Raw genomic sequence first — 27,353 nt, 5'->3', positions numbered from 1 at the left:
TTATAATATTGAATGTATCTTTAAAATATTTCTGTAGCATTATTATTGTATAGTTTACTTTTATTTGTACTATTTTTTTTTTACAATGTTGTTTGTCCATGGTAGGAGAATAGAGGTTCACACAAGTATAGTGTTAACATAAGCTTACCAAAAAAATGTACATGAAAGTAATAAATATCATTTGGCCTTTTTTTGTTAACTTACTAATTAGCAATTCTTTTTATTTTCAGGTTTTGGTGATAAGCATGGCCAAACCATATGAATTTAACTGGCAGAAGCCAGTTTCCCCATTTATTCAAGAGGGAGCCATTTTTGACAGATATGAAGAGGTAAAGATATTTGTTACTAATGTTTTCTCTTAAATGTTTTCTCCCAATATATTTTCATTTAATTAAACATTTCTCAATTACATATAAACATTTTAATTTTTTTTTTAATTTTGACTTCCAAATTCCCTGTCTCCCACCTCCCTAACCTTTTCCATGAGAAGGCAAGCAATTTGATATAGATTATACATGAGAAGTAATGCAAAACATTTCTATGTTAGCCATGTTGCAAAGGAAAACACAGAATAACAAAAATAAGAGAAAAAAAGATGCTTTGATATGCATTCAGACTCCATCAGTTCTTTCTCTGGAAGAAGACAATATTTTTCATCTTAAGTCCTTCAGCATTATCTTGGATCATTGTATTGATCAGAATAGCTAAGTTACTCACAGTTGATCATCATGCAATATTTCTATTACTATGTAGAATGTTGTCCTGATTCTTCTCCTTTACTTTGCATCAGTTCATGTAAGTCTGCCAGGTTTTTTCTGAAATTATCCTGCTCATCATTTCTTTTGTAAATTAAGAAAATATTATTTATTTATTTATAACATTCTTTTCTTTTTAAATTTTGAGTTCCAAACTCTCTCTCTCCCTTCCAGGTCCTTACACTTAAAAGGCAAGCAACATAATATCAATTCTACGTGTGAAATCATGCCAAACATATTTCCCTATTAACCATATTTTTAAAAAGCAAGAAGAATAAAATGAGAAAATTATACTTTAGTTTGCACTCAGAATTCATCAGTTCTTTCTCCAGAGATGGCTATCATTTTTTCATGACGAGTCCTTTGGAATTGTCTTGGATAATTGTCTTGATTACGGTAGCCAAGTCTTTCACAGATCCTCACAACACTGCTGTTACTGTGCACAATAATTTCCTGGCTCTTCTCACTTGCATTTGCATCAGCTCATATAGATGTTGCCATGTTTTACTGAAACCATCCTCCTCTTCATTTCCCATGGCACAAGAATACGCCATCGCAATCATTGGCCAAAAACTTGCTCAGCCATTCCCCAGGGGATGAGCATCTCCTCAATTTCTAATCCTTTGTCACCACGAAAAGAGCTTCTGTGGATATTTCTGGATATGTAGGTTCTTTTCCTTTTCCATGATTTCTTTGGGATGCAGACTTAGTAGTCATGTTGTTGGGTCGAAGGGCATGTAGAATCTTACAGCTCTTTGGGCATAGGTCAAAATTCTTCTCCAGAATACTTGGACCAGTTCATTATTCCACCAACAATTTATTAGTGTACCTATTTTTCCCTCAGGCCCTCTAGCATTTCTCATTTCCTAAAGGTGTGAGGTGGTGCCTCAGCGTTGTTCTAATTTGCCTTTCTCTAAACAATAGTGACGTAGAGCATTTTTTCATATGACTATAGATAGTTTTGATTTCTCCCTTTGAAAATTGCCTCTTCATATTCTTTGCCATTTATCAATTGGGGACTGACTCTTTTTTTTTTTTTGCATTAGGGAAATTGGGGTTAAGTGACTTGCCCAGGGTCACACAGCTAGTAAGTGTCAAGTGTTTGGTCTGAGGCTGGATTTGAACTCAGGTCCTCCTGACTTCAGGGCTGGTGCTCTATCCACTGCGCCACCTAGCTGCCCCTAGGGACTGACTCATTTTTAAAATTGCACTCAGTATATATTTGAGAAATGAGACCTTTCTCAGAGAAACTTAATGCAAAAATTTTGATATTACTTCATTGTCTGTGGTACCTTTAAGCATGATGTAGTTTCTCTGATTATCCCTTTTAATTAGGTCTATTTTTGCTATTCTCTCTCTCTGAGATCATGATCAGTACCCCTGCCTTTTTTGTAGTTCAGCTGAAGCATATTAGTTTCTGCTCCAGTCCTTTAACTCCATATGTGTCTTTCTTTTTCAAGTGTGTCTGTTGTAAACAACATATTGTGGGATTCTGATTTCTAATCCATTATGCGTATCCACTTCTGTTTTATGGGCAAATTCATCCCATTCACATTCAGAGTTATGATTACTGACTGTGTATTTCCTTCCATTCCATTTTCTTCTGTTTCTTCTCTGTCTTGTTTTTTCCTGTCCCTCCTCAAAAGTCTATTTTGCATCTAACCTGCTTCCTTATTCTGTCCTGTTTTTTTTTTTTTATCATCTTTCCTCTTTCCCTTATCCCCTTCCTCTCTTATTTCTCTGTTGGGTAAATTGCATTTATATACACAACTGAGTGTGCATGTATTTCTTTCCCTCTTTGAACCAATTCCAAAGAGAGTGAGATTCAAGCATTGCCTACATACTCCCTCACCCCTGCTTTCAATGAGGATGAACACAGCACCAAGGTCAGCTACTGCACTGATGATAAATTCTTCAACTTGGGCTACAAGTGTTGGTGCATGATTTTCTGTTTGCAGATGATTGTGCGGTCTGTGTAGCCTCTGAAGCTGAGATGCCACAAAGTATGGATCAGTTCTCTCCTGCTTGTGCTAATTTTGGCCTAACAATTAACACAAAGGAAACACAAGTCTGCCATCAGCCAGCACCACACCATCCATATGTGGAACCATTGGTTACTACAAATGGAGAAGTTTTGAATGCTGTGGATAAGTTCAGTTATCTCGATAGTATACTTTCCAGAGATGTGTACCTTGCTAATGAAGTTGAAGTATGCATTGTCAGAGCTAGTTCAGTATTTGGGAGGCTCTGAAAAAAAGTATGGGAAAGAAGAGTTTTTAGACTGACTACCAAACTGAAGGTCTATGGAGCCATTGTGCTGACATCATTGTTATATGCTTGTGAAATCTGGACAGTGTATCAGCACCATGCCAAGAAACTGAATCGCTTTTATTTGAATTGTCTTAGGAAGATTATGATCACCTGGCAGGATAAGATACCCGACACTGAGCTCCTTTCTCAAACTAAACTGCCAAGCATTCAAACTCTGTTTCAGAGAGCACAGCTCTGATGGGCTGGCCACGTTGTTCGATTGCAAAACATACGCTTGCCAGAAAGACTTTTATGGAGAATTCACACTGGGGAAGTGTTCAGAAGAAGCGGCACAAGACACTCTCAAGGTTTCTCTTAAGAACTTTGGGTGACATGGGAGACACTGGTGTAGGACTGCCCAGCCTGGTGTGCCCACATCAGAGAAGGTGCTGCGTTCTATGAGCAAAGCAGAATTGGAACAGCTCAAAGGATGTGCAGATTTAGAGAATCCACCCCAAGTGTTCACACGGGCCATTTGTGCCCGAGCTGTGGTAGAGCATTCCAAGCTCACATTGGTCTGATCAGCCAGTCAGACACACTGAACTTGACTCGAGCATGGTGATGTCATTTTGGTCCTCTTGGAGAATGAAGGGCAGCAACCAACAAAGCCACCCCTCCTTTTCCCTTCCATTGTAAAGGCGCTTCCTTGTGAGCCTCTTTTATGTGACAAAAACGTCCCCATTCTATCTCTGCCTTGTGCTTTCTCTCAGTGCAGCCCTCATTCTCATATTTTCATTTTTGATGGAGATCATTCCAACATAATTGACTCACATCCATGACCTCTCTCTAGGTAGACTCCTTTTAACTGGCCTGATAATGATAAAGTTCTTAGGAGTTACATGTATCATATTCCCATATAGAAATATAAATACTAGCCTCCTGCCAGCACTCTTGCTTCCTGCCCACCTGCCCACTGGTTTCTTGTGTAGAAACTGCCTCAGTCCTAGAATGTGTGGCTTGTGGAGGGGCTTTCCCGGTGTGGAGGGACTTGAGAACCACCTGAGCTATGGCCGCTGTCCAAAAAAAAAGTTGGTTATAGTTGGTGATGGTGCATGTGGGAAGACATGCTTGCTGATTGTAGTTAGCAAAATCCAATTCCCTGATATGTGTGTACCCACAATGTCTGAAAATTATGTAGCAGATATTGAAGTGGATAGAAAACAGGTGGAGTTGGCTTTGTGGGACACTACTGGTCAAGATTATGATCGCCTTAGACCTCCTTCCTACCCAGACAACAATGTTGTGCTTATGTGTTTTTCCATCGATAGTCCTGATGGTTTAGAAAACATCCCAGAGAAGTGGACCCTGGAGGTGAAGCATTTCTGTCCCCATGTGCCCATTATCCTGGTTGGGAACAAGAAGAATCTTCAAAATGATGAGCACACAAGAGGAGAGCTGGCCAAGATGAAGCAGGAGGCAGTGAAACCTGAACAAGGAAGAGATATGGCAAATCAGATTGGTGCATTTGGTCATACAGAGTGTTCATCAAAGACCAAAGATGATGTGAGGGAGGTTTTTGGAACGGCCACAAGAGTGGCTTTGCCAGCCAAATGTGGAAAGAAGAAATCCGGGTGCCTTCTCTTGTAAACACATTGGAAAGCCCAAGCCTTCACTTGGTTAATTTTTGAAGCATTGTTAATCTTAGTGTGTGATTACTGGCCTTTTTCATTTATCTATAATTTACTTTAAGAGATTTACAAATCAGAAATCATCTTGCTACCAGTATTTAGAAGCCAACCATGATTGTTTAATGGCAGTTTATGCCAATACATCTGGGCACACCAGGGTCCTGCTGACCTTACTCTTAATAACTTTATTCATTTTCCCAACCAGCTTTTCTGGCACTAATTCAAGGGAATTCTTAACTTCTTTCTTCTTTCTAGAAAGAGAAAAGGTGATAACTTTTGTCAATTGGACTTTAACTACAGCATGTCCTGTTGCTGTCAGTTACAAGGCCCTCTGTGAATACAGTAAATACAAAGTCATTCAGAGCAGGATCTCTTGTAAGACTTTTATTGGTAAAGCTCTGGGGTATTATTCAATTGTTTGAAAATAGGACCCAGTCAAAGATGGCAAGTCCCCATAACACTGTGGCAAAGCTGCAGTTCTGTGGTTTCATGTTAGTTACCTTAGAGTTACTGTGTAATTAGTGCCACTTAATGTATGTTACCAAAAAAATAAATATATCTGCCCCAGCTTAGATGTAATTTTTTTTTTGTATCATTGGATTTCCTAATACTGATATTTGTTATCTCTACAGAAAGTCTCTCTGGGTTTTTTAAAGAAAGTATATTCGAACATAAAGTCAGATGGAAAAAACATTTGAAATCCCTTTTTGTCAGTTTCTCCAGCAAATGATAGCCATTAGCAGTTCCTTTTCTGCACAACATACCCCGGTGTCCACACCTATCTCCTGGAGCTAGGATTAGTGAATGGGGAATTGATTCCACCCCAAGGCAAAGTGAGGGTTCAGAAATTGGAGTGATTTGTCTGAACTCAAGTTACAGCATCTTGGTATATACGATGTTTCTTTATTTCTTACTCTTATAGTGGTGACTCCCCTTAATCTCCTGGGGGAACTTGCTACCCATTCTCTTTGTTGGTGGCCAAAGTCCCACTTGGAACTTCTCATTCCTCTGTAGCTCACTAAACATTTTTTCTGTATCAGTTATTTTTTCCAACTACTAATAGAATAAAGGCAATTTTCTGAAAAAAAAGAAAAAGGAAGAAAGAAAAGAAATATAAACACAAGTTTAATTTTATTGAAACTTATGATTTTTCTTTCATGTTTATCTTTCTATACTCCTCTTTCATCTTGTGTTTAAATGTTAAATTTCTGTATAATTCTGTTCTTTTCATCAGGAATCCTTGAAAATATTCATTTTCTCCCCTGAAGTATTATTCTCAGTTTTGTGAGGTAGGTTATTCTTGATTGTAATCCTAGTTCCTTTGCCTTCTGGAATATCATATTCCAAGCCCTCCACTCTTTTAACATGGTAGCTGCTAAATCTTGTGTGATCCTGACTGTGGCTCCGTATTTGAATTGTTTCCTTCTAGCTGCTTGCAGTATTGTCTCCTTCACCTGGGAGCTCTGGAATTTGGTTATAATATTCTTGTCAGTTTTCATTTTTGGGATCTCTTTCACGAGATGATCAGTGGATTTTTTCAGTTTGGATTTTACCCTCTGGGTCTAAGATATTGGGGCAGTTTTCTTTGATGATTTCTTGAAATATGATGTCTAGGCTCTTTCTTTGATCATGGCTTTCATGTAGTCCAATAATACTTAAATTATCTCTCCTGGATCTATTTCCCAGGTCAGTAGTTTTTCCAATGAAATATTGCATATTTTTTCCTTTTTTTTTCATTCTTTTGACCTTGTTTTATGTTTTCTTGATGTCTTGTGAAGGCATTAGCTTCCACTTGCCCAATTCTCATTTAAAAAAAAAAAAATTTTAGGCAATTGGGGTTAAGTGACTTGCCCAGCTAGTAAGTGTCAAGTGTTTGGTGTGAGGCTGGATTTGAACTCAGGTCCTCCCACCTTCAAGGCCAGTGCTCTATCCACTCTGCCACCTAGCTGCCCCCCCAATTCTAATTTTTAAGGAATTATTTTTTTCGATGTGATTTTGTAACTCCTTTTCCATTTGGCCTCTTCTGCTATTTAAGGAGTTCTTTTATTCAGTAGATTTTTGTGCCTCTTTCCACAAGCTGTTAATTCTCTTTTTATTTTTTTTGTGTCATTATCATTTTTTCCCAATTCTTCCTCTACCACACTTATCTATTCTTATGGGAATTCTATTTGGGTTTGGGTCCAATTAGCATTTTTCTTTGAGGCTTTGTTTGTAGCTATTTTCACATTGTGGTCTTTTAAGTTTGTATGTCCTCCGGTGACCAACTCCAGCATTCCTCTCCACCATGGAACTGAGACCCAGAATTGTATATGGGCATTAGAATTGCCATACCCAGTGCCTGTAATCTCTTTGTGACCAGGTGTCCGAGTCCCTTACTTTCTCTGGGCTGAGAACTCCTGAAGCTACTGCTGTTCCTGCCACAACATATTTGGGCTCTCTACAGGCTTCTATCCTGGAATCACAATTTTCTCCTGCCAACCTCCCAAGTTTTCCCTGACCTTTTTTTTGTTGGTTCTGCCACTTAAATGATGTGAGGCTTTATTTTAAAGTTGTTTGGAGGGCAGTGTTGAGAGAGTTCAGCTGGGTTGCCTCTGATCCACCACTGGCCTCACCATCTCTCTTCAATGTTTTGATGCTTATTTCTTGCTGTAGTGGTAGTGTTGTGTAAACAATCTCTCACCCAAGAAAGAGCGTGTTTGAGTTTGTGAGGTCATTTGGTTAGAAGTAGAGGCTTAATGTCATGCTTTTGGTATGCTTTCCACATAAAGCACAGTATTCCCCTTGAATACAATGGCAGTCACTCATCATATCAAGAATCAGCTTTGGTCTATTGAATGTTTGTGATATATGGAGGTGAATAAAACTTTCTACCTGTGTCAGTTTCTTTCAGTTACTGAAAAGTGACTCAGGCCACTTCTGTCCATGCAAAATAAAGTATACACTTTTCACAGGCCCCAGGACTTTGCTCATTTGGAAAGATTTTTACAGAAAACCCTTCCCTTCCTCTCGATCCCACCCCCACCAAAAAACAAAAACAAAAACCTGGAGAAGATATTTGTACTTTGAAAGCTAATCTACTCCATGAGAAAACTTCAGATTGCATGGAAATGAACTTTTTATATCAGGTCTTCTGTAGGCTGAAGTGACTGATTTGTGTGGCATCAGTTTTTAATGTGGCAGTGCTATTTTTCTTCAAATAAACAAAATAGCCATTTTTTTAAAGTAATGAAACTCCAGATGGATAGATGGGGTTAAGTGACTTGCCCAGGGTCACACAGCTAGTAAGTGTCAAGTGGTTGGTCTGATACCGGATTTGAACTCAGGTCCTCCTGACTTCAGGGCTGTTGCTCTATCTACTGCGCCACCTAGCTGCCCCCTGTTCACCGTTCTTACTATCAAAATCTGAAAATCATTGCAAGTGGCATCTATTCAAATGTATACTATTCCTTGAACTCTTACACTTAACTTGCCATCTACATTCTTTCTCTAGGAAAAGATTGGAAACAGCCAGTAAATTCACGGTTTTAAACTAATATGGCTCCACTCCAGCTCATAGTTTGTCATAAAACTTTGTAGTGACTGTTCCTTTATTCTTATTTGTTAATCAAGAAATATTTATTTAGCATTTTCTCTGCATCAGGTATTGTGCTATTTGTTGGGTCATACCTAACATCTGTCTATCTATCTATCTTGTCTGTCTGTCTGTCTGTCTATCTATCTATCTATCTATCTATCTATCTATCTATCTATCTATCTATCTATCTATCTCAATCATTGCTACCTTCTAGGAGTTTGCATTCTACTGGTGAGAGACTTGGATGTCCCTCCCCTAATAGAATAACAGATAAGTATATACATAGTAGATACAAAATTAATACAGTGCAATTTGGCAGTGAAAGCTAGGGGAATAGGGAAGGTTTTATACACACACACACACACACACACACACACACACACACACACACAGAGCATATCAAATCCTATCTCATATATTCACATTTGTGTACATTGAATATCCTGACTAGAAGATTTTAAGCTCCTTAATGGTAGGTACAATGCCATTTTTTTCATCCTTGGGTCCCCAGTGCCAAGTACAGAGACTTGCACATAAGTGCTTGATGAATGTTTGTTAAATTATTGACTTGAGTCATAGGGTCATAAAGTCATTGATGTAGAACTGTGAGGGACTTCGGAGACCACCCAGTCTAATCCCACGATTTTGTGGATGAGGAAACTAAGACCCAGACAAATGAAGCAATTTATCCAACACCAAAAGGGTTTTAACTGACAGAATCAGGATATGAACTTGGGTCCTCTGACTCCAAAGTCAATGCTATTTACAGAATAGCCTGTTGCTTTTCAAAATGAAGGGGAAATATCTTTTCATCAGCCACTGAATGTTATCTTTACCTTTCAGGAGAATATATTAAGTGGGTTGAGTTGTTGCTTTATGTTTTAACTGTTGGTTAATGTACGTTTGTAAATCTTTTGTGTTTTAAACATTTCTTTTTGGTAGAGGAAATAAATTGCTGTTCAATGCCTGCTAGCTACTTTTTTATGTTGAGTACTTTTTCTAGAAGGACCCTGTTTATCACTTTCAGGGGATACTCTGGACATGAGCACCCAAGCTGTATTGTAGATTTTCTCTGTAGCTACAGGGTGAAAAAAGCTTGACTGCAATGTTTTATGTTGAAACTGCTTTGTATGAGTCCAGAGCTAGAGTTTTTTTTTTTTTCTGTGAGGAGTGCCTGATGTACCCAGTATAACATTTTGGGAATTGGCATAAGAGGACGGCAAAAGGATTAGCCACCACTCAAATCTCATCTCAAGACTGATTTTTTTTAGAATCTGAAGCATATGTTTGAGGCAGAGCAATTTGAGGGTGGCTCTGATTTCATTTTTTTATTGAGATAACTATTTAGTAAAGAATACTTGCTACCAAATAGACATTTTAAAATTTTATAAGTTTTTAAAAGGTTTTTACCTATTTCCTGGAAAATAGCTTTTTTTTTTAAATTCTAAAACTTGATTTGAAACAGACACTAGTCCTTAAGTATTCCTCCCTGTCAAATGTGTAGTACCAAATTATCCTTAGAACTAAAGACAATATAAATTACACTAAACTCACACTTAAACAGTCTTTTGGCAAAGGGTTATTAGAATGTTATGGTTTACTGGTGGAGAAAAGAGGAGGAGTAAATAAAGAGTAGTTGTGGTTGTTTAGTCATTCAGTCATGTACAACTCTTCGTGACCCCGTGGACCATAGCGTGCCAGGTCCTTTTATCCTTCACTATTTCCCAAGGTCTGTCCAAGTTCATATTCATTGTTTCCATGACACTATGTGTCTCATTCTCTGCTGTCCTCTTTTTTTTTTTTTGCCTTTAATCTTTCCCAACATCAGGGTCTTTTCCATTGAGTCCCGACTTCTCATTATGGCCAAAGTACTTAAGCTTCAGCGTCAGTATTTGACTTTCTAGTGAATGGTCTGAATTAATTTAGGTATTGACTGATTTGATCTCATTGCTGTCCAAGGAACTCTTTTCTAGCACCATATATCAAAAGTGTCAATTCTGTGGTGCTCAGCTTTTCTTATAGTCCAACTCTCACAGCCGTACATTGCTACTGGAAAAACCATAGCTTTGACTATACAGACTTTTGTCAGCAAGGTGATGTCTCTGCTTTTTAGTATGTTATCCAGATTTGCTGTAGCTTTCCTTCCAAGGAAAAAGCATTTTTTTAAATTTCATAACAGCAGTCACCATCTGCAGTGATCTTTGAGCCCAAGAATATAAAATTTGATACTGCTTCCATTTCTTTTCCCTCTATTTACCAGGAAGTGAAGGGAATAGTTTCCAAGATCTTAGGTTTTTTTTTTTAATTTATGTTAAGCTTCAAGTTAGCTTTTACATTGTCCTCTTTCAACCTCATCTAAAGGCTTCTTAATTCTTCTTCACTGCCTTCAGAGTGGTATCATCTGCATATTTGAGAATGTTGATATTTATTCCAGCAACTTTATTCCAGCTTTTGATTTATCCAGCCTGGGATTTCACATGATGTACTCTAAATATAAGTTACATAAATAAGATGACAATATATAGCCTTGTTGTACTCCTTTTCCAATATTAAACCAATCAGTTGCTTCATATTCAGTTCTAACTGTTGCTTCTTGGCCTGCATCCGGGTTCCTCAGGAGACAAGTAAGATGATCTGTTACTCCCTTTTCTTTGAGGTCTTGCTACATTTTGTTGTGATCCATAGTCAGAAGCTTTAATGTATTCAATGAAGCAGAAGTAGATATTTTCTGGAACTCCTTGGCTTTCTCCATAATCTAATGAACATTGGCATTTGGTCTTTGATTGCTCTGCTTCTTCGAAAATCAGTTTGCACATCTGGTAATTCCCAGTTCACACATTGCTGATTCTTAAGCATAACCTTGCTGATGTTGAAATGAGTGCAATTGTTTGATAATTTGAACATTCCGTGGCATTGACCTTTTTTAGGATTGGGATGTAAACTGATCTTTTCCAACCCAATGACTACTGTTGTGCTTTTCAAAATTGCTGGCATATTGAGTGCAATATTTTAACAGCATTATCTTTTAAGATTTTAAAAAGCTCAGTTGGAATTCCATCATCTTCACTCGCCTTATTGTTAACAATGCTTCCTAAGGCCCACTTGACTCATTTTCCAGGATGTCTGGCTCTAAATCAGTAACCACACCATTGTGGTTAAAAGTGATGTTAAGATCTTTCTTGTTTAGTTCTTCTGTGTATTCTTGCCACCCCTTTTAATATCTTGTACTTCTGTTAAATCCTTTGTCTTTTATCATATCATTTCATCATTTTTCCATGAAACTTTCCCTTGATGTCTCTAATTTTCTTGAAGAGCTCTCTCGTCTTTCCTGTTCTATTGTTTTCTTCTATTTCTTTGCGTTGCTTATTTAAGATAATCTTACTTCTCCTTACTATTTTCTGGAGCTCTGCATTCAGTTGGGTATATCTTTCCCTTTTTCATTTACCTTTCCGTTTCCTTCTTTCCTCAGCTATTTGTAAAACCTTATCAGAAAGCCGTTTTGCTTCTTGCTGTTCTTTTCTTTGGAATGTTTTTGTTTTTATTGCTACCTCCTGTACAATATTGTGAACTTCTCTCCATAGTTCTTCAGGCACTCTGTTTACCAGATCTAATCCCTTAAACCTATTCATCACCTCAACTTTATATTCATAAGGGATGTTGTTTAGGTCATACCTATGTGGTCTGATGGTGTTCCCTCTTTTCTTCAATTTAAGTCAGAATTTTTTAAGGATAGAGGGGCCCATAATAACAGAGAAAAAACACTCTTCTTTTTCCTTTATATTCCTTGCCAAAGAGAATGGTCTTTGGAAAAGACAGAATAAAATATTTTAATAGGGAATTGATACTCAAGGGAAGTAAGGAAGTGGTAAGGGATTCTAGCTATCTTCAGTAAGTTAAAGACATCAGACCTAGACAAGCTCTATCCCAACATATTAAAATAACTGAAGATGTGGTTTCTGAACCATTGTCAATGATTTTTAAAGATAATAGAGAAGAGGAAAATGTTGAAGGACTAGGGAAGAATAACTGTAAAAGGAGAATAACTTCAAAAAAGGAAAGAAAGTCCGCAAACTGCAGTCGGTAAATTAAGCTTAACTTTGATGCTTGGCAAAATTCTAGAAATTTTCATTAAAGAGGTGGTTAGTGAACATCTAGGAAAGGAAGGGTGATCACAGAGAGCTAGCATAATCATGTTAAGTACAGGTCAGAATGACTTAATTTATCCTTTAACAGGATTGGTAGGGGAGTGCTATCCATATAGTTTACTTTGGTTTTAGGAAAGCATTTGGCAAAATCTACTGCTATTATTTTGAACAGGATGGATTAGGCAACAGGACAGTTCAGTAAATCTGGACCAGGTTTAATGGCAGGACACAAAGCATTATCATTAATGATTCCCTGTTAGCTTCAAAGGCAAGCTTCGGTGGGTGACTCAGAAGTCTATGTTTGGCCCTTTACTGTCTAACATTTTTAATCAAAGACTTACATATCAAATGGTACATCTGTCAGTTTTGCAAATGACAGAAAATTTGGCAGTATAGCTAACATATTGGATAACAGAATCAAATCCAAAAACATACCAATCTGCTAGAATTTTAGACCAAATCTAACAAGATGGGTTTAATAGGGATTCATATAAAGTCACTCTTATTTCCAAAATAATTTAATATATGAGTTGAAGACAGGAGAGATGTGACCAGACAAAACTTAGACTGTATCTGAAGTATCATGTTTAATTCTGAGAACTAAATTTTATTAAGCAAATTGATAAGCCCCAAACTGATACCCACAGGAGAGTGAGCAGGGTAGTGAAGGGCATTGAGACTGTTATGTAAGAACTGTTTGAAGCAAGAGATGTTTATCATGGAGAAGGCAATTGTGGGGACTGTGATGGTTGTTGAGAATTTGAAGGCCTGTCATTTAGAAGAGGAAATATATTTGCTCCGATTGGTCTCAGAGGGAGGAACTAGGAGCAATGAGAAAACTTTCCAACTAGAGTTAACCAAAGATGAAATGGACTGTCTCAGGAGACAGTGGACTCTCCCTTATCAGAGTTATTTGGGAAAAAGTTTTAAGACCACTTGTCAGGTATGTGATAGAGAAGATTCTTACTCAGGAACAGTTTGGTAAAGTCCCTTCCAACCCTGTTATTTTTTGATAATTCTATGGTGATACCAGCCATTTGATGACCAATTTTCAAGTGCAGTGCATTAGAATGAATTCAATATTGATTTTATCTTGAACATAATTTAATCATACTTTGATGACTCAGAAAGCACTTTAAAATCTTTCAGTGCATCACAAACACCAATTATCATTATGTATTACTAAGGAAAATTGCTATGGTTATTAGAAGATTTTGGTGGTTGAAATTCTAGACATAAATTCATAAACTCATTCTAGACATAAGTTCTAGCTATATAAAGTATATTTTGAATTTTCTTTTCTATCATCAAATTTCTTTCATCCTGGCTTACTTAGACAATCTAAGTAAGATATTCTCAACCTCTTAACCAGGTTATGACCATCAGTCTCTAAGCTTTACCAAGTAAAACTATGAATTAGTTAATGCTGTCATGCCTGCCTCTCCACAAAATATATCACAACTTCTAGGATGGAAGGAAGTATAGGCAGAAGCAGTGTCCTGATCTTAATTCTGCACAGGGACTTTACTAGTGGAAATTCCCTTCCCAAGTAAGTTCAAGCCTTCTGAAAAATGAAAAAAAAAAGTTCCTCCTCACTAAAGTTTTGAGGAGCTTTGACATCTGAAGTCACAAAGTATAAAGATTGGGCAATTATTAATTTTGTTGGGTAAACATTAGCAATAACATTAGATTAAATGTTTGTTGAATTGAATAATCCACATTAAACTAGTTGACTTTGGTCTAAGAATTGGTCTTTCTGAATATTCACGATATCCATTAAGTCAGATAATCACCGAATCTACTTTTTGCTTTGTCATGCTTAAACGGTGCTGTAGAATTCAAAATTGTGGATTAGATACAAACTGCATGGCATTTAGCAAACCATTTAAAATCCCTGACCTTTGTCGATTTCATCGTTTGTAAATATGGGGATGGTGGTGATTAAATCCTTTCTAAAGTCACTTTGTAGCTTGGAAATTTTATGGTTCTTATTCTCAAAATATGTATACACATATCCTTTCCCCCCCCTTCTCTAGAGAGTTAGTTATCGCCAGCACAGAACAGAAGTGAAGTAAGAAACAGTGGAACATGACTGTGCCCCATCTCTCTTTTTCCTATTCCCAGACTGCATTCATCTGCCTTGCTGATGTTACTGTCATTCTCACCTATTATATCGATCTAGCAAAGTACAGTGCTTGAATGGAATACCCCAAAGAGGGTGGATTCACTACACTCAGGATCGTAGATTTGGAGATGGAAATGGCCTTTAAATTAATCTAGTCCAGTCTCCTTATTTAAGGTGATGAAGCTGGGGCCCAGAGATGTAGGCTCATTTTCTCAAGGTCACACAGGCAGTAGGTGTCAGAGCTAGGATTTGAACCTTGGTTATGACTCCAGATCTAGCACACTTCTTATAATGAGGAGATTGGTCTCAGCCCCATGATCAGGTGGCCAAAGCAGTAATTACAATTATCCTAAGAGTAAGCTGGAGTCACACACTTCAATCAGTCAGTAAAATCTATTAAAGACCTACTGTCTGGGGATAATAATCCTTTCACTGCTAAGTCATAGGATTGTGAGAAAAGCACTTTAAAACCATTAAAGAGTAATACAAATGTAAGTTTTGTCTGATCTTATTAATAATTATTATCAATGATGATAATACTGATAATGACTAATTTTATATAGTACTTTAAGATTTGCAAAGCACTTTACAAGTTACCTATTTTAGTGCTTGCCAATAACCCTGTGAAGTAGGGGCTGTTATTATCCCCATTTTACAGATGGGGAAATTGAAGTTGAGAACAAAGAAATGATTGACCTAATGTCACGCAGCTAAATGTTTTCCTGACTTCTCTTCCTGACACCAGCATTAGCCACTGTTCCACCTAGCTGTCTAGTTTCTTATTTTTATTAGAATTATTTCCAAAAAGCAAAAGGCTGCTAGGTGGTGGGATGGATAGGGTACTGGGCCTGGAGTCAGGAAGACCTGAGTTCAAATCTGGCTTCAAACATTTACTGTGTGATTCCTGACAAATCACTTAACCCTGTTTGCCTTAGTTTCTTCATCTATAAAATGAGCTGGAGGAGGAAATGGCAAACTACTCCAATACCTTTGCCAAGAAAACTCCAAATGCCACGACTAAAACAACTGAACAACAACAACAATAATAAAGCAAGTAACCTGTAGAAACCCAACAACCAATTAACATGACCTAGGTAAGCTGGAAAAAAGACCAAAATTATGTATGTTGTAAAAGTGGAGCAAGGGCTCTTATTTCCTTACTTTCCATTCCGTCCCTAAATGATATTTATCATACCAAAGTGTAGTGTACTATAATTGGTTGGGTTTGCACAGGAGGTGCAATGGCTCTCTCTGATTCCCTGGTCCTGTCTAGGAAAGTGCACCTTATCTATTTTGTGGGAGAAGCCCTGAAGATAGAAGTGACTCCAAAGAAGAGGCATGAGACTACAGGCAATATGGGTCTTGGCAATGGTGGGTTGTGAGTAACAGATACTATGCTGTCAGAGGAGAGAACCAGTGACAAAGAGAGAAAAGTCTAAGAGCCCAATCAGCAACCTGTATGGCCATACTGAGACTTTCAGTTCTGACACCTTCAATTAATCATAGTGCCTGCCCTCCAAGAGTATCAAATGATCCTCACATGTATATGTTATTTGAGGCAGCTAGATGGTACAGTGGAGACAGTACTAGACTCAGAATCAGGAAGATTTCTCTTCATGACTTCAGATCCTACCTCAGATGCTTGTTAGTTGTGTGACTTTTGTTTTTTGGGTTTTTTTTTTGGTGAGGCAAGTGGGGTGAAGTGACTTGCCTAGGGTCACAGAGGTAGTGAATGTAATGTATCGGAGGCCGTATTTGACTCCAGGGCCGGTGTTCTATCTGCTGTGCCACCTCGCTGCCTGCTAGTTGTGTGACTCTTGACAAATCACTTAACCCTGTTTGCCTCGGTTCCTCTGTAAAATGAGCCGGAGTAGCAAATGACAAACCACATCTTTGCCAAGGAAACCCCAAATGGGGTCATGGAGAGGTGGACATGACTTTAAAGCAATTGAATAGCAAAATATATGTTATTTGGACAAAATTGTTTGCAAGAGGTCTGTTATTTTTGTCTGTTGTATCTCCAGTGCTTAGCACGGTGCCTGGCACATAGTCAATATTTATTAATTGCTTATTGACTCAGTTTGATAGATCTGTTGAGGAGGGGCTGAGAGAACATAGAGGAAGAGCAGGAGAGTAACAAACACCCGTACTGACCTTGGGAATTCCTTATAGTACCAGGGTGTCATATTAAGGACAGTTTAGCAGTCAGGGTAGTGATCTAGGTAGGTAGTACAACAACAGGCCAAGCCACAATACCGTATGGTAGAATAGTGTAGTGGGTATAGTAGTATATACACATCAATCAATCAGTCAACATTTATTAAGTGCCTCCTGTGTGCCGGGCACTGTGTTAAGGGCTAAGGATGCAAAAAGAGGCAAAAGACAATCACTGTCCTCAAGGAGCTCACAATCTAATTGGGGGAGACAATGTGTAAACAAATATGTACAGACAAGCTATCTACAGGGCAAATAAGAAACGGATGGCAGAGGGAAGGCACTGGAATTAAGAGGAATTGTATAGGGCTTCCTCTAGAGATGAAATTTTAGTTGGAACTTAAAGGAAGCCAGGGAAATCAGTAGTTTGCACGAAGGAAAGAGAGTCTTCCAGGCATAATGGACATCCAGAGAAAATGCCCAGAGCCAAGAGGTGTGGTGTGTTGTTCATGGAACAGCCAGGAGGCCCGTGTCACTGGATCAAAGCATGTATTTTGGGGGCAGTAAGATGTAATAAGACTAGAAAGATAGGAGGGGGCTATTAGATTATAAAGGGCTTTGAATACCAAAGATACCCCACGCCCCTTTTTGTCTAGTTTGAATTCTCATAATCATCTAAGACTGAACTCATATGCCCCTTTCTCCATGAAGATGTCCTGGTCCATCCTACTTTCTCAGTGCCTCAACCTTTCAAACTCCTCTAGCATTTTGTGTGTCTCTCTTATACACTTTTATGTTCTGCATTTGTGTTATATTTCTATATATCATAGTCCTCTAAAAAGTCTTTTAAGTGCCTTTAAGACAAAGACTATGTCATTTATTTTCCTTTTTGTCCTTGTTAATTTTTAGATCTCCTTCAGCAAAGCATTTTGCACATGGTAGCAGTTTAATAAATGTTTGTTGAATTGAATTGGGGACTGAGTAGATATGAGTGATAGAAATGAGAGAAGAATCCGACATGTTGCCAAGAATTTTTAGTTGTTTATAAGTTTCTTCAGGAATGGTTTATTGTCTGTTTCAAATCTAAAGGCCTAATAAACAGAAACCCAGACCTGTCTGTTAATCTCACTTAATATAGTGTACATTCAGAAGCATACTTAATATTAGTTCAAAGAGTGATGAGGCAAGTAGATGATACGTTAGATAGAACACTGGGCCTGAGGTGGAAGACCCTGAGTTCAAATCAGGCCTCAGACACTTACTAGCTGTGTGACCCTGGGAAAGTCACTTAATCTCTGCCTCAGTTTCCTTAATGGTCAGATGGGGACAGTAGCAGCAACTACTCCCCAGGTTGTTGTGAGGTACTTCGTAAAGTACTTAGCACAATCTGTGGCACATGTAGGTGCTATATAAATGCTAGCTATGATGGTGATGATGATGAACTAATTTCTAAGTCTTTACTACCATTCTTTGATTCCCCTTGTCTTTTCCTTTTGTTTATTATTTTTTGATCATTCACTTGTTTTTTTCCCTTTTAAACAAGTTATCTTTTATTAATTTTTTTCTCAGTTCTAATAGGCCTCCATATTTCTTCTTTTTTAATTTTTTCATTTCTCTGAGGTTTTCCTTAATTTTTCACATTTTATTGACAGTAGGAGAATACATACCTATCCTGGAGATTAGAAGCATTTCACCCATCAAATCATGCTCTAAGCCAGTCACATGGATAGTACTTGTAATTCATTCTGTTTTGTGGGAGTAGGGACAGATCTCTAGAGGCGGAGCGGGGTGGAGAGAGGAGAAACATGGAGTACAAATCACGAGAATTTTGTAGAAAGGAAATAGGACTGTATAGCAGCTGGGAGAAAAGGCGATTGAAAATAAAAGAAAATATGTATGAAGTGAGTCAGAATGCCTTATTTTTTCCCAAATAAAATTATTGTAGAAGTTTTCAGGTGAGAGTGATTCTTGTGATTCTGGGACATCACAAATAGGACCCTAGCACTCTCAGACACAGTTCTTTGAGAGGATTCTTTGTACTCCAAGTATTTTAGACTCAATTGTATGAGACAGGCTCTATGTCATAGCTTTTAGTATTTCTTAATACTGAAAATATGAGATTTTGGAAGATGTATAGTTGTAGGAAAAAGTCTCACTTCCCCAATTTTGAGTCATATCTATATGCTAGGTGAACTGGGACACAATAAAATTGATCCATTCAGTTCTGGAACCTTTCACAATCAGTGCTGAGTATCAGTCATGTGCTAATCTATGCTAGTGATTAAAATGACTAAAGTGAGCAGAGAGGGTACTGAATAATCTATTTTGTGCAAGTAGTTATGCCCTTACGATAATAGCTGCAGATCCATTGATTCAGTGCACAATAAGAAAATAATTTTTCAGTGAATAGAACTTTTAAAAAATGTTGTTGTACATTTTGAAGTCCTTGATTTACAATACTCTTTTTTGAGGGGTGGGGAAATGGAAAGATGGAAAGGATGCAGTACGATACAAGTAAATGTTGTAGGCTACATGAAGGAATGCTATTTTTCCCCAAAACTATAGAACTAGATCAGAAGCTAGGCACAAATTGATTGAATTCTTTAGACACAGAAGGAAGAATGAAAATATTTTCAGGCTATGTTATTCCCTTCATAGATTAGCAAGCAAATTGAAAGAAAAATGTGCTGGTTCCACAGTGACATTTCTTAAGGAAATTAACATTCTGTTTGGAACCATGAGGCCAGCATAGCTTTTGCCTTCTAAATATCACCTTGCCCTATGGCTTAAATCCATGATCAAGTGAAAAATGCCTTTTCAGTGCTGAACATCTATTCCCCAACCTCTATTCTCATCCCAATCCATTTATGCTATGCTTCACCCCAGGCCCAACCCCCCTCTGTGCCCCTTTTCCTCAGCACATTCTGAATCCTTTGTTGTAATGTCTATAAACTTTCCTTCATCCTCTTCCTCTTATACTCTTTCCACTGACACAAAGGAACTTGGTTTTCTCTTGGGGTGACCTCATCCCTTAGCACCTTCTCTCTGCATAGTGCCTCCCTTCAATACCCTCATGCCCCATCCCTCCAGAAACTCACAGGAAACTGAGGAAGAGTTAACTTATTTTTTCTTACCCAGTGACACTTGCTTGGACACTATAACCTCAACAACCTCTGCTTTGAAATTAATGCATTGTCCAAGGGTTTGTTGTTAACATCTATCAACCACCAGAATTCCTCCTCTCAATTCCCACCTGCCTTACAATACAACCAATTTCTACTCTAACTTCTGCTGTCATCTTTGGTTATGTCAGTGTTCAAGTTGATCACTCTTCTGACATGCTGGCCATCGAGTGCATTCCTCCTCTCGAGCCCCATGACATCTATTGTCAGTTGCTCTCAGCCCATCCACTCAGATGTGAAGATGGTCTCACCTGAAGGCAACATGATCTTCTGGAGAGAGAGATCTGGATCTGAAATCAAAGGACCTAGGTTTGAATTCCAGCTCTGCTACTATTAATTACTACTTATGTGATCTTGGGCAGTTCATTCATGACATCTCAGTTTCCTAATTTGTAAAATTAGGAGGTTGAGCTAGATAATCTCAAAGGTCCTTTGCCAGATTAAACTCCTATGATCATAGACCTACAACTGCTCCACCTATACAAAAATCCCCAGCTCAAAACTTCCCGTCTCTATTCACTCTCTTCTGTCAGTCCACCCACCGCCTCACTCCTCGTAAAGCTGCTCTTTTCCTCCATCACATCTCCTATCTTTTAATCTCTTTTTCTTCTCCCAAGTACTCCTGTTTGGACTTAATTTTCCTCCATGACATTGTGGCTAGACATTTCAACAATATACTGCCCTCTACCTGGACCTAGAATCATTTTACAGATGAGAAGCTTAGGAAGACAGAGGATAAGTAACAAGGTGTGTTACACAGCCAGTAAGTGCCTGAGGCCAATTTAAACCCAATTTAAACTTCCTGATTCTAGGTCTGATGCTCTCATCACATTTCACCTATGGCAATAACTTACTAATGAGCCACCCTACTTCTAATTTCTCTTCCTCTTCAGTTCATCCTTCTTACAAATGCCAAAATAATCTTCCCAATGTAGAAATATGATTACATCACTCCTCTTTTCAAAAACCTTCAATGCCTCCCAGTTGCATAGTGGAGAAAATACAAAGATATTACCTTAAAATTTAGGTAGTCCACATTTGGCCACAAGCTGTATTTGCAGTTTCCTCACTCTTCCCCTTGGTATATCCCAAGCTATTCCCTAATCCCATACTGTGCTGAAATGTTTCAGGCAGTCCCTGTGATCAACATTGTTCTTTCTCTTCCCACAAAGCTTTACTTGCTTCATTCTGGAGTTGTCATCCTCTTCTGCAGGAAGCTTTCCCTGAACTTTACAGATGAAAAAGAGCTGTTTTATTTGAAATTTCTTGTAACATTTTTTCCATTTTTCATAGCATTTTTTGTCCTTATCACATTCTCCTTGTTTCACACTTATTGGTATATACACCTTAGGCCTCCATTAAATTATAAATTCCTTGAAAGCAAAGACTGTGTTTTTCATTTTTGTATCACCAACTCCCTATGCACAGTAAATACTTAACAATCCCTTGTTTATTTGAATTTTATAGAAAATTATGTAAATGGAAGCATGAAATGTATTGACAAATACAATGCCATTGTTTTTAATATTTTGTTTAACATTATGATGTCTGTGAGAACATTTTAAGGGCATACCTTAACATCATAACATTCACGGATATCAGAAGAGAGAGATCCCCCAAGGGTGATTTTATTTCATTTGGATGAGGGGTTCTTAACCTTGGGTCCATCATGTTGTGTGTTTTTTTAATGTTCTAATAACTATTTCAGTATAATTGCTTTCCCTTTTGCTCCTATATATTTTGTGCATTTAAAAACATTCTGAAATGGGGTCCATAGGTTTTACCAGACTCCCAAGGGGGTACATGACAAAAACAAGATTAAGAACCAACCCCCTTTTTTAGACCATTATCATGATGATTTATCAGGGTATGATTATAATTATCCTATTCTGGGAACTGCTTAATCCTCATCTATAATGGGATTATGGGAAACGTAGCCCATTGTAGACAGCAAAACTTAATCCTAAAACCTTTACTTAATGTCCAACGATAATTAACCTAAGAGAATATTTTTATCATATAGCTAGGGCATACTGGAAAGAGTAGAAAACTTGAAGTCAGAAGGGCCTGAATTTATATCCTGCCTCAGGTACTCTGTAATCCTGGACAAGTCATTATTTGGGCCTCAGTTTCCTCACTTGTAGAATGGAGATAATTAAAACACCTATCTCAGTGAGATAAGATGTGAATAGCTTTAAGATTTTTAATGTGAAATATAAATGAAAGCAATTATCATTAGTTATTAGTTGTTTTTATTCCCTATTTTGACTGACAGTCTCTAGGCATGTTGTATGTATAACTCCAGGGATGGCATAGTTGTTGTTCTTTTTTTTTTAGCCATAATTTTTTTTAATTTTTATTTTTTTTAATTTTTTTTTCATATGCTTTTGAGTTGAAAATTTTTCTACCTTTTTCTCCCCCCCACCCTCCCCAAGATGGCACACAAGCTGACATAGGCTTTACATTTACATACCCATTAAACATATTTTCACATTAGTGAAGTTGTAAGTAAAAATTAAAACCAACAGGAGGAACCATCAGAAAGATGAAACAAAACTCAACAGAAGGTAAAAATAAGTGAGAGTGATTTGTTCTTTTTTTTAACATCTTGAAAAGAAGAAAAAAAAGGGGGCAGCTAGGTGGCGCAGTGGATAGAGCACCGGCCCTGAAGTCAGGAGGACCTGAGTTCAAATCCGGCCTCAGACCAAACACTTGACACCTACTAGCTGTGTGACTCTGGGCAAGTCACTTAACCCCAATTGCCTTAAAAAAAAAAAAGAAAAGAAAAAAAAATTTTGTCAGCAACAGAGCTTGCCATTACACCACTCTTTAATATTCAATCGTATGAACTTCTGAGAAACTCATGGATATTAAATACTCATGCTGAAGCATTCTGCCATCCTCATTTCATATACACTGAACAACTGATCTAGCTTTGTGTCTTTGGCTTCTTGTCAGACATATTTAGTTAAGGATATTGGCTGGCCCTCTGCAGTAAAATGTTTATATATTCCAACAGAAGCATCCTTGAGCACCAAGCAAAGGGTTTTATTGTTCTGTTCATATCTCTGTTAAAGTTCAAGCCCAGTCACCTATTCTTTGTTCTGAGTTCTACCAATGTAAACAAGAATGTTCAAAATTCAGGTGCCGCTTAGTTATGGCAAGATACTACAGAGCTTAACTTCAGTTATGTTTTGGATGAGAACAAATCAAGCAAACTGTCAGTAGAGTATGTGAAAATAAAAAGATACTCTGCTAAGTGGCCTTTGGGGCAGACCTCTCATCAAAACAATCATCTCCCTCTCGTGCCCCCTGAGAAAATCCCTCATGCCTGTAATAGCTAGTGCACAGTGTCCAAACTGGGCTCATCCTCTCATTCTAGCATTATCATGAATTGCACCTTTTTTCTACCATTCTTCCTTGACTCAAGCGATTGAGGACTCAACTACACAAATATCAATTTATGATTCATACCATACCCCTCAATTCCAATGTAACTAACAACATGCTGTATTTCTTAATAGGCAAGAAAGACTTTTTGACTGAGTGAGAGTTATGTATTCAATTAATCAGAAATATAAAGTAGGTGTGAACAAGGCCTAGCTTTATTGAATCAATCAGTCAGTCAGTCAATCAAAGATGTAAACGAGGTGTAGTTAAATTCTTAATCGATTTGTGAGGAAGTTTTGAACCATTGAATGAAATCAAAGACACACAGGAAGTATTTTGTGACTGGTTGAAAGAACTAGGCAGTCCCCTGGGCCTGTTATGTATGTTAGAGAAGGCATTTGAGCAGGGTAGAAGTCAAACTTCAGGAACACCTTGAGGAAGCATTTAAGTACCAATAAATCTGTTTTTCAAATATTTGGAGAGCTGTCCACCAAAAGAGAAAACTGACTTATTGGGCTTGGCTACAGAGGGCAGAAATCGGAACAGTGGGTTGAAGAGGAATGGCTTTTCACTTGATAACTTCATTTCCCTTTGTACTGGACTCTATCATGCTCAGTTTGGATACATTCCCTGTCCCTCTCCCCTTTTCAGCTTCCTTTTCTGTGTTATCTTCTCCCATTGAATAGTGGGCTTCTTCAGCACAAGGCTGTCTTTGTTTTTTGTATTTGTATCTCCAGCTCTTAGCACAGCCCCTGTCACATAGTAGGCACTAAATAAATATTTATTAACTGAATGAGATGAAAAACTTTCTAGCACAGCCACCTGAAAATGCAGTACTGTCTTGGTAGGTAGTAGGTTCCTCCCATTGGAAATGACCTTGTGTTGGTGAGTGAATGCTTCTGGGGCACATTGTAGACGGGATTTTTGTTCTGTTACATGCTGGATCAAATGGCCACTAAGATTCCCTTAACACTTAACACTCAGGTATTCTGTGATTCTGTGGATGCTAACTCCCCAAACTAATGGCGGGGAGGGAGAAATCTATCAATACATCATCTTTGCCTCTTGCCTCCTTAAAATGTAAACTTCTTGAGGGGTATTTGATTTATTTGAACAATGACTAGGACATAGTGGACTAAAGATAACTTGGATAATTTTAAGAAGGATTCCTTTATTACTTGGCTAAGACTACAAATTTCTTAGTACTGTTTTTTTAAAGAATTTTTTAAATGACCAGAGGTAGTGGTAGAGTAACATAGTGATCCTTTGGTATCTCCACTTCCTGACAGATGAAATCAGTTGAGTAAAATCATATAATATAATTCATTGCACAAAGATTTATCAGACATCTATCATCCCCATTTTAGATGTCTTCCCTGTAGACTTTATCGAGACTATATTTTTATGATCCTGTTTTCTGAGTGAGACAGGTCAACTTCATAGTCACAGAGGCCCAGTTGCATGTCCTGTCTTGCACTCATTTAGGTTATATGTTGTTGTTTGTCCTTCATTCTCGAAGAGGACCATGACATCAGGGAGGTGATGCTGTGACTTCGAAGTGAGTTGGATTTAAGTGAGGGAGGGCTGTGCAAAGTCACTAGCCTCACTCTCTCCTCTAGAGCTATCAGTGTCCAGTGGCAAGATATAGATCAGGATGACAGGAGATGGTCCTGGGCCAAGTCACTTAACCTCTCAGTGTTCCCAGGCAACTATCTAAAACTATGAGTTGCTGAACAGTTGTTAATCTGCATTTGAGGAGAATCAAATCTTCCGAGCACTCCTCCCCAACACAAATCAAGGAGATAAAGATTGGAATATAAGAAAAGTTAAACGACAGTGCACACTACCCATGCAAAAGCTTCACAGGAAAGAGATCATTGGGGGTTGGGATGACCATGGGAGATTTCGTGGTACATCTACCAGTGTTCCTAAAGATTGAATAGAGTTAGTTTTTAACAAAAGTTCAATACAACTTTGTTTTAGTAACAATGTGGCAATAGTGAAAAGAGCATAAGATTTTGAGTCATGAGAGAGATGGGTTCAAATTCCGCCCTCCAGTTTTACTAGTTGTGTGACCATGGACAGATCATCCTAGAGACTCTTCTGTGATTTGGGGATAATGATAATACTTACCTCACAGGATTGTACTCAAGATCAAATATACATATACATATACATATGTATGTCTACACACTTACACACACATACATATGATTACATCTACACATACACTTATGTGTAGATGTGTGCGTATACAATATACAAATAAGTATGTATGTGTGTATACATGCAGGTATACACATATATATACATGTATATCTACATGCATATATATTATACCATGTATGCTTTAATAATATATTGCGTTATAGACGTGCATCTATGTATTGTTTATATATGTGAATATGATGAAATATATTACAAAGCACACGTGTGCAAACATACATATGCACACAAATATGCATGTTATATGCATGTATACATGCCTACAGATATACTCATACACAATTATATATATATGTATTTGTATCTCTACATGCATGTATATTATACTATGCATGCTTTATAATATATTGTGTTATATTCATATATGTATATATACAATATGTAGACTCACGTGTAATGCAGTACACATGTAATGCTTTGCAAACATTTAAGTATATGCATGTCATCTACTAATGGCTATTATTTTTATTATGTTTTCAATTTAAATATCCATTCAATTCAACAAATACTTGTTTTACATTCTCTTTGCTTCTCTTCTCTTTGGAAACAGAATGTTTCATATATAGTGTGCCCATGAGACTGTCATCTAAGAATCTGGTTTAAAACTTTTTTTTTTAATAAAAAGGCTATTTTTCACTAGTGTGCAGTCATTATCTCAGAGGCCTATGAATCTCTTCTGCCCCTTACAAAGACTTGTTTGTGTGGTTTGTTTCTTGGTAGGGGGAAAAACTGACTATTACCAATAAAATCTGTGTATTTGCTTTGTATAGCAGAACTATCCCTAGCTCTTCAAAGAGAGAAATTCTTATGTATTCTTTCCTTATCTTAACTTCTAAAGGAGAAATGGTTTACTTTTTAAATAATGTGACTGGTTTAGCTTGTCCAAGTTTGTATCTTGTGACTGGCCACCCACTCCCTCTCTTAAAGATATGTTTTGCTGACTTCTTTCCTCCTGCCTGCCTGAATGTATAACTGCTGAATACCTTGGGAGTCATTTCTTGGAGTGCTCTGGCATGTGTCAGGGAGCCTTTAATAAGAGTCCTGTCTTACAACATGAGTGCCCTCTCAGTATACCCACGTTAGAAATGCTTATTTACCTCTCTCTCTCTCTCTCTCTCTCTCTCTCTCTCTCTCTCTCTCTCTCTCTCTCTCTCTCTCTCACACACACACACACACACACACACACACACACACACACACACACACATACGCACACACAGAGCCTTGTATTATGAGAAAATCAAAATAATTAACATTGAAACATAGACTTAGTCATATAAATCAAGCTGAAATGATTGAAGACTTGCAGGAATACAATGACTGTTTCTGTTCTCATTAATTCCAGTGTGTCCTCCTCCAGCCTTATTCCCAAACTTTCAGGTCAAATGTTTTTACTCAGTCAACATTGAAAACAAGAACCATCCACAAAGGATTCTGGGCAGACATTCAGAAACTTATTGGCAACACTGAAGGCCAAACCTTAACATTCTCCCACAAAAGAGAAGAATCAAAAAGTATTCACAAGTAGCAAGTGCCCAACTTAGAAATGGCATTTCTTAGATGTATACTCTGTTGTCCCTCCTCACCCCCTGTCCCTTCCCCCAAGCCATCCCAAAAGCAAAGGAGAGTTGAATGAACCAAGTTCTGACTCCACAGCTGGAAACTGAGGACAGCAAAGTTTATATATAAGCTTGAAAACTTTTCTGAGCATAGCCAGGTGGCCCAAGTTTATTATTTATTATTATTATTATTATTATTATTATTATTTATTTGGGGATAACAATTATTATTATCAGGTTTATTAACAAAACCAGATATAAGAAAGCAAAAATATTTTGCCTAGTTTCATGTTTTACTCTGATTG

The 27,353-nt window shown here is 37.7% G+C and overlaps 1 protein-coding gene and 1 pseudogene across 7 annotated transcripts in view; both read left to right on the top strand.

The window, feature by feature from the left end:
* PLCB4 (phospholipase C beta 4) overlaps positions 1-27,353 on the top strand; it is a 461,946-nt gene that overhangs the window by 280,328 nt on the left and 154,265 nt on the right. For all 7 annotated transcript variants that reach the window (XM_020985786.2, XM_020985793.2, XM_020985777.2 and 4 more), the window contains one exon: positions 231-329. In XM_020985786.2, the coding sequence (XP_020841445.1) occupies positions 246-329 (84 nt within the window). In that variant the 5' untranslated portion in view covers positions 231-245. The remainder of the gene's footprint in view (positions 1-230; positions 330-27,353) is intronic.
* On the top strand, positions 4,314-4,838 carry LOC110207502 (transforming protein RhoA pseudogene; annotated as a pseudogene).

This window comes from Phascolarctos cinereus, unplaced genomic scaffold, assembly GCF_003287225.1.
Source record: "Phascolarctos cinereus isolate Bilbo 61053 unplaced genomic scaffold, phaCin_HiC Scaffold_2;HRSCAF=192, whole genome shotgun sequence".
NCBI classification, from domain to species: domain Eukaryota; kingdom Metazoa; phylum Chordata; class Mammalia; order Diprotodontia; family Phascolarctidae; genus Phascolarctos; species Phascolarctos cinereus.
The sequence above is the reverse complement of the archived record's forward strand: the minus strand, read 5'-3'. Positions and strand labels throughout refer to the sequence as shown.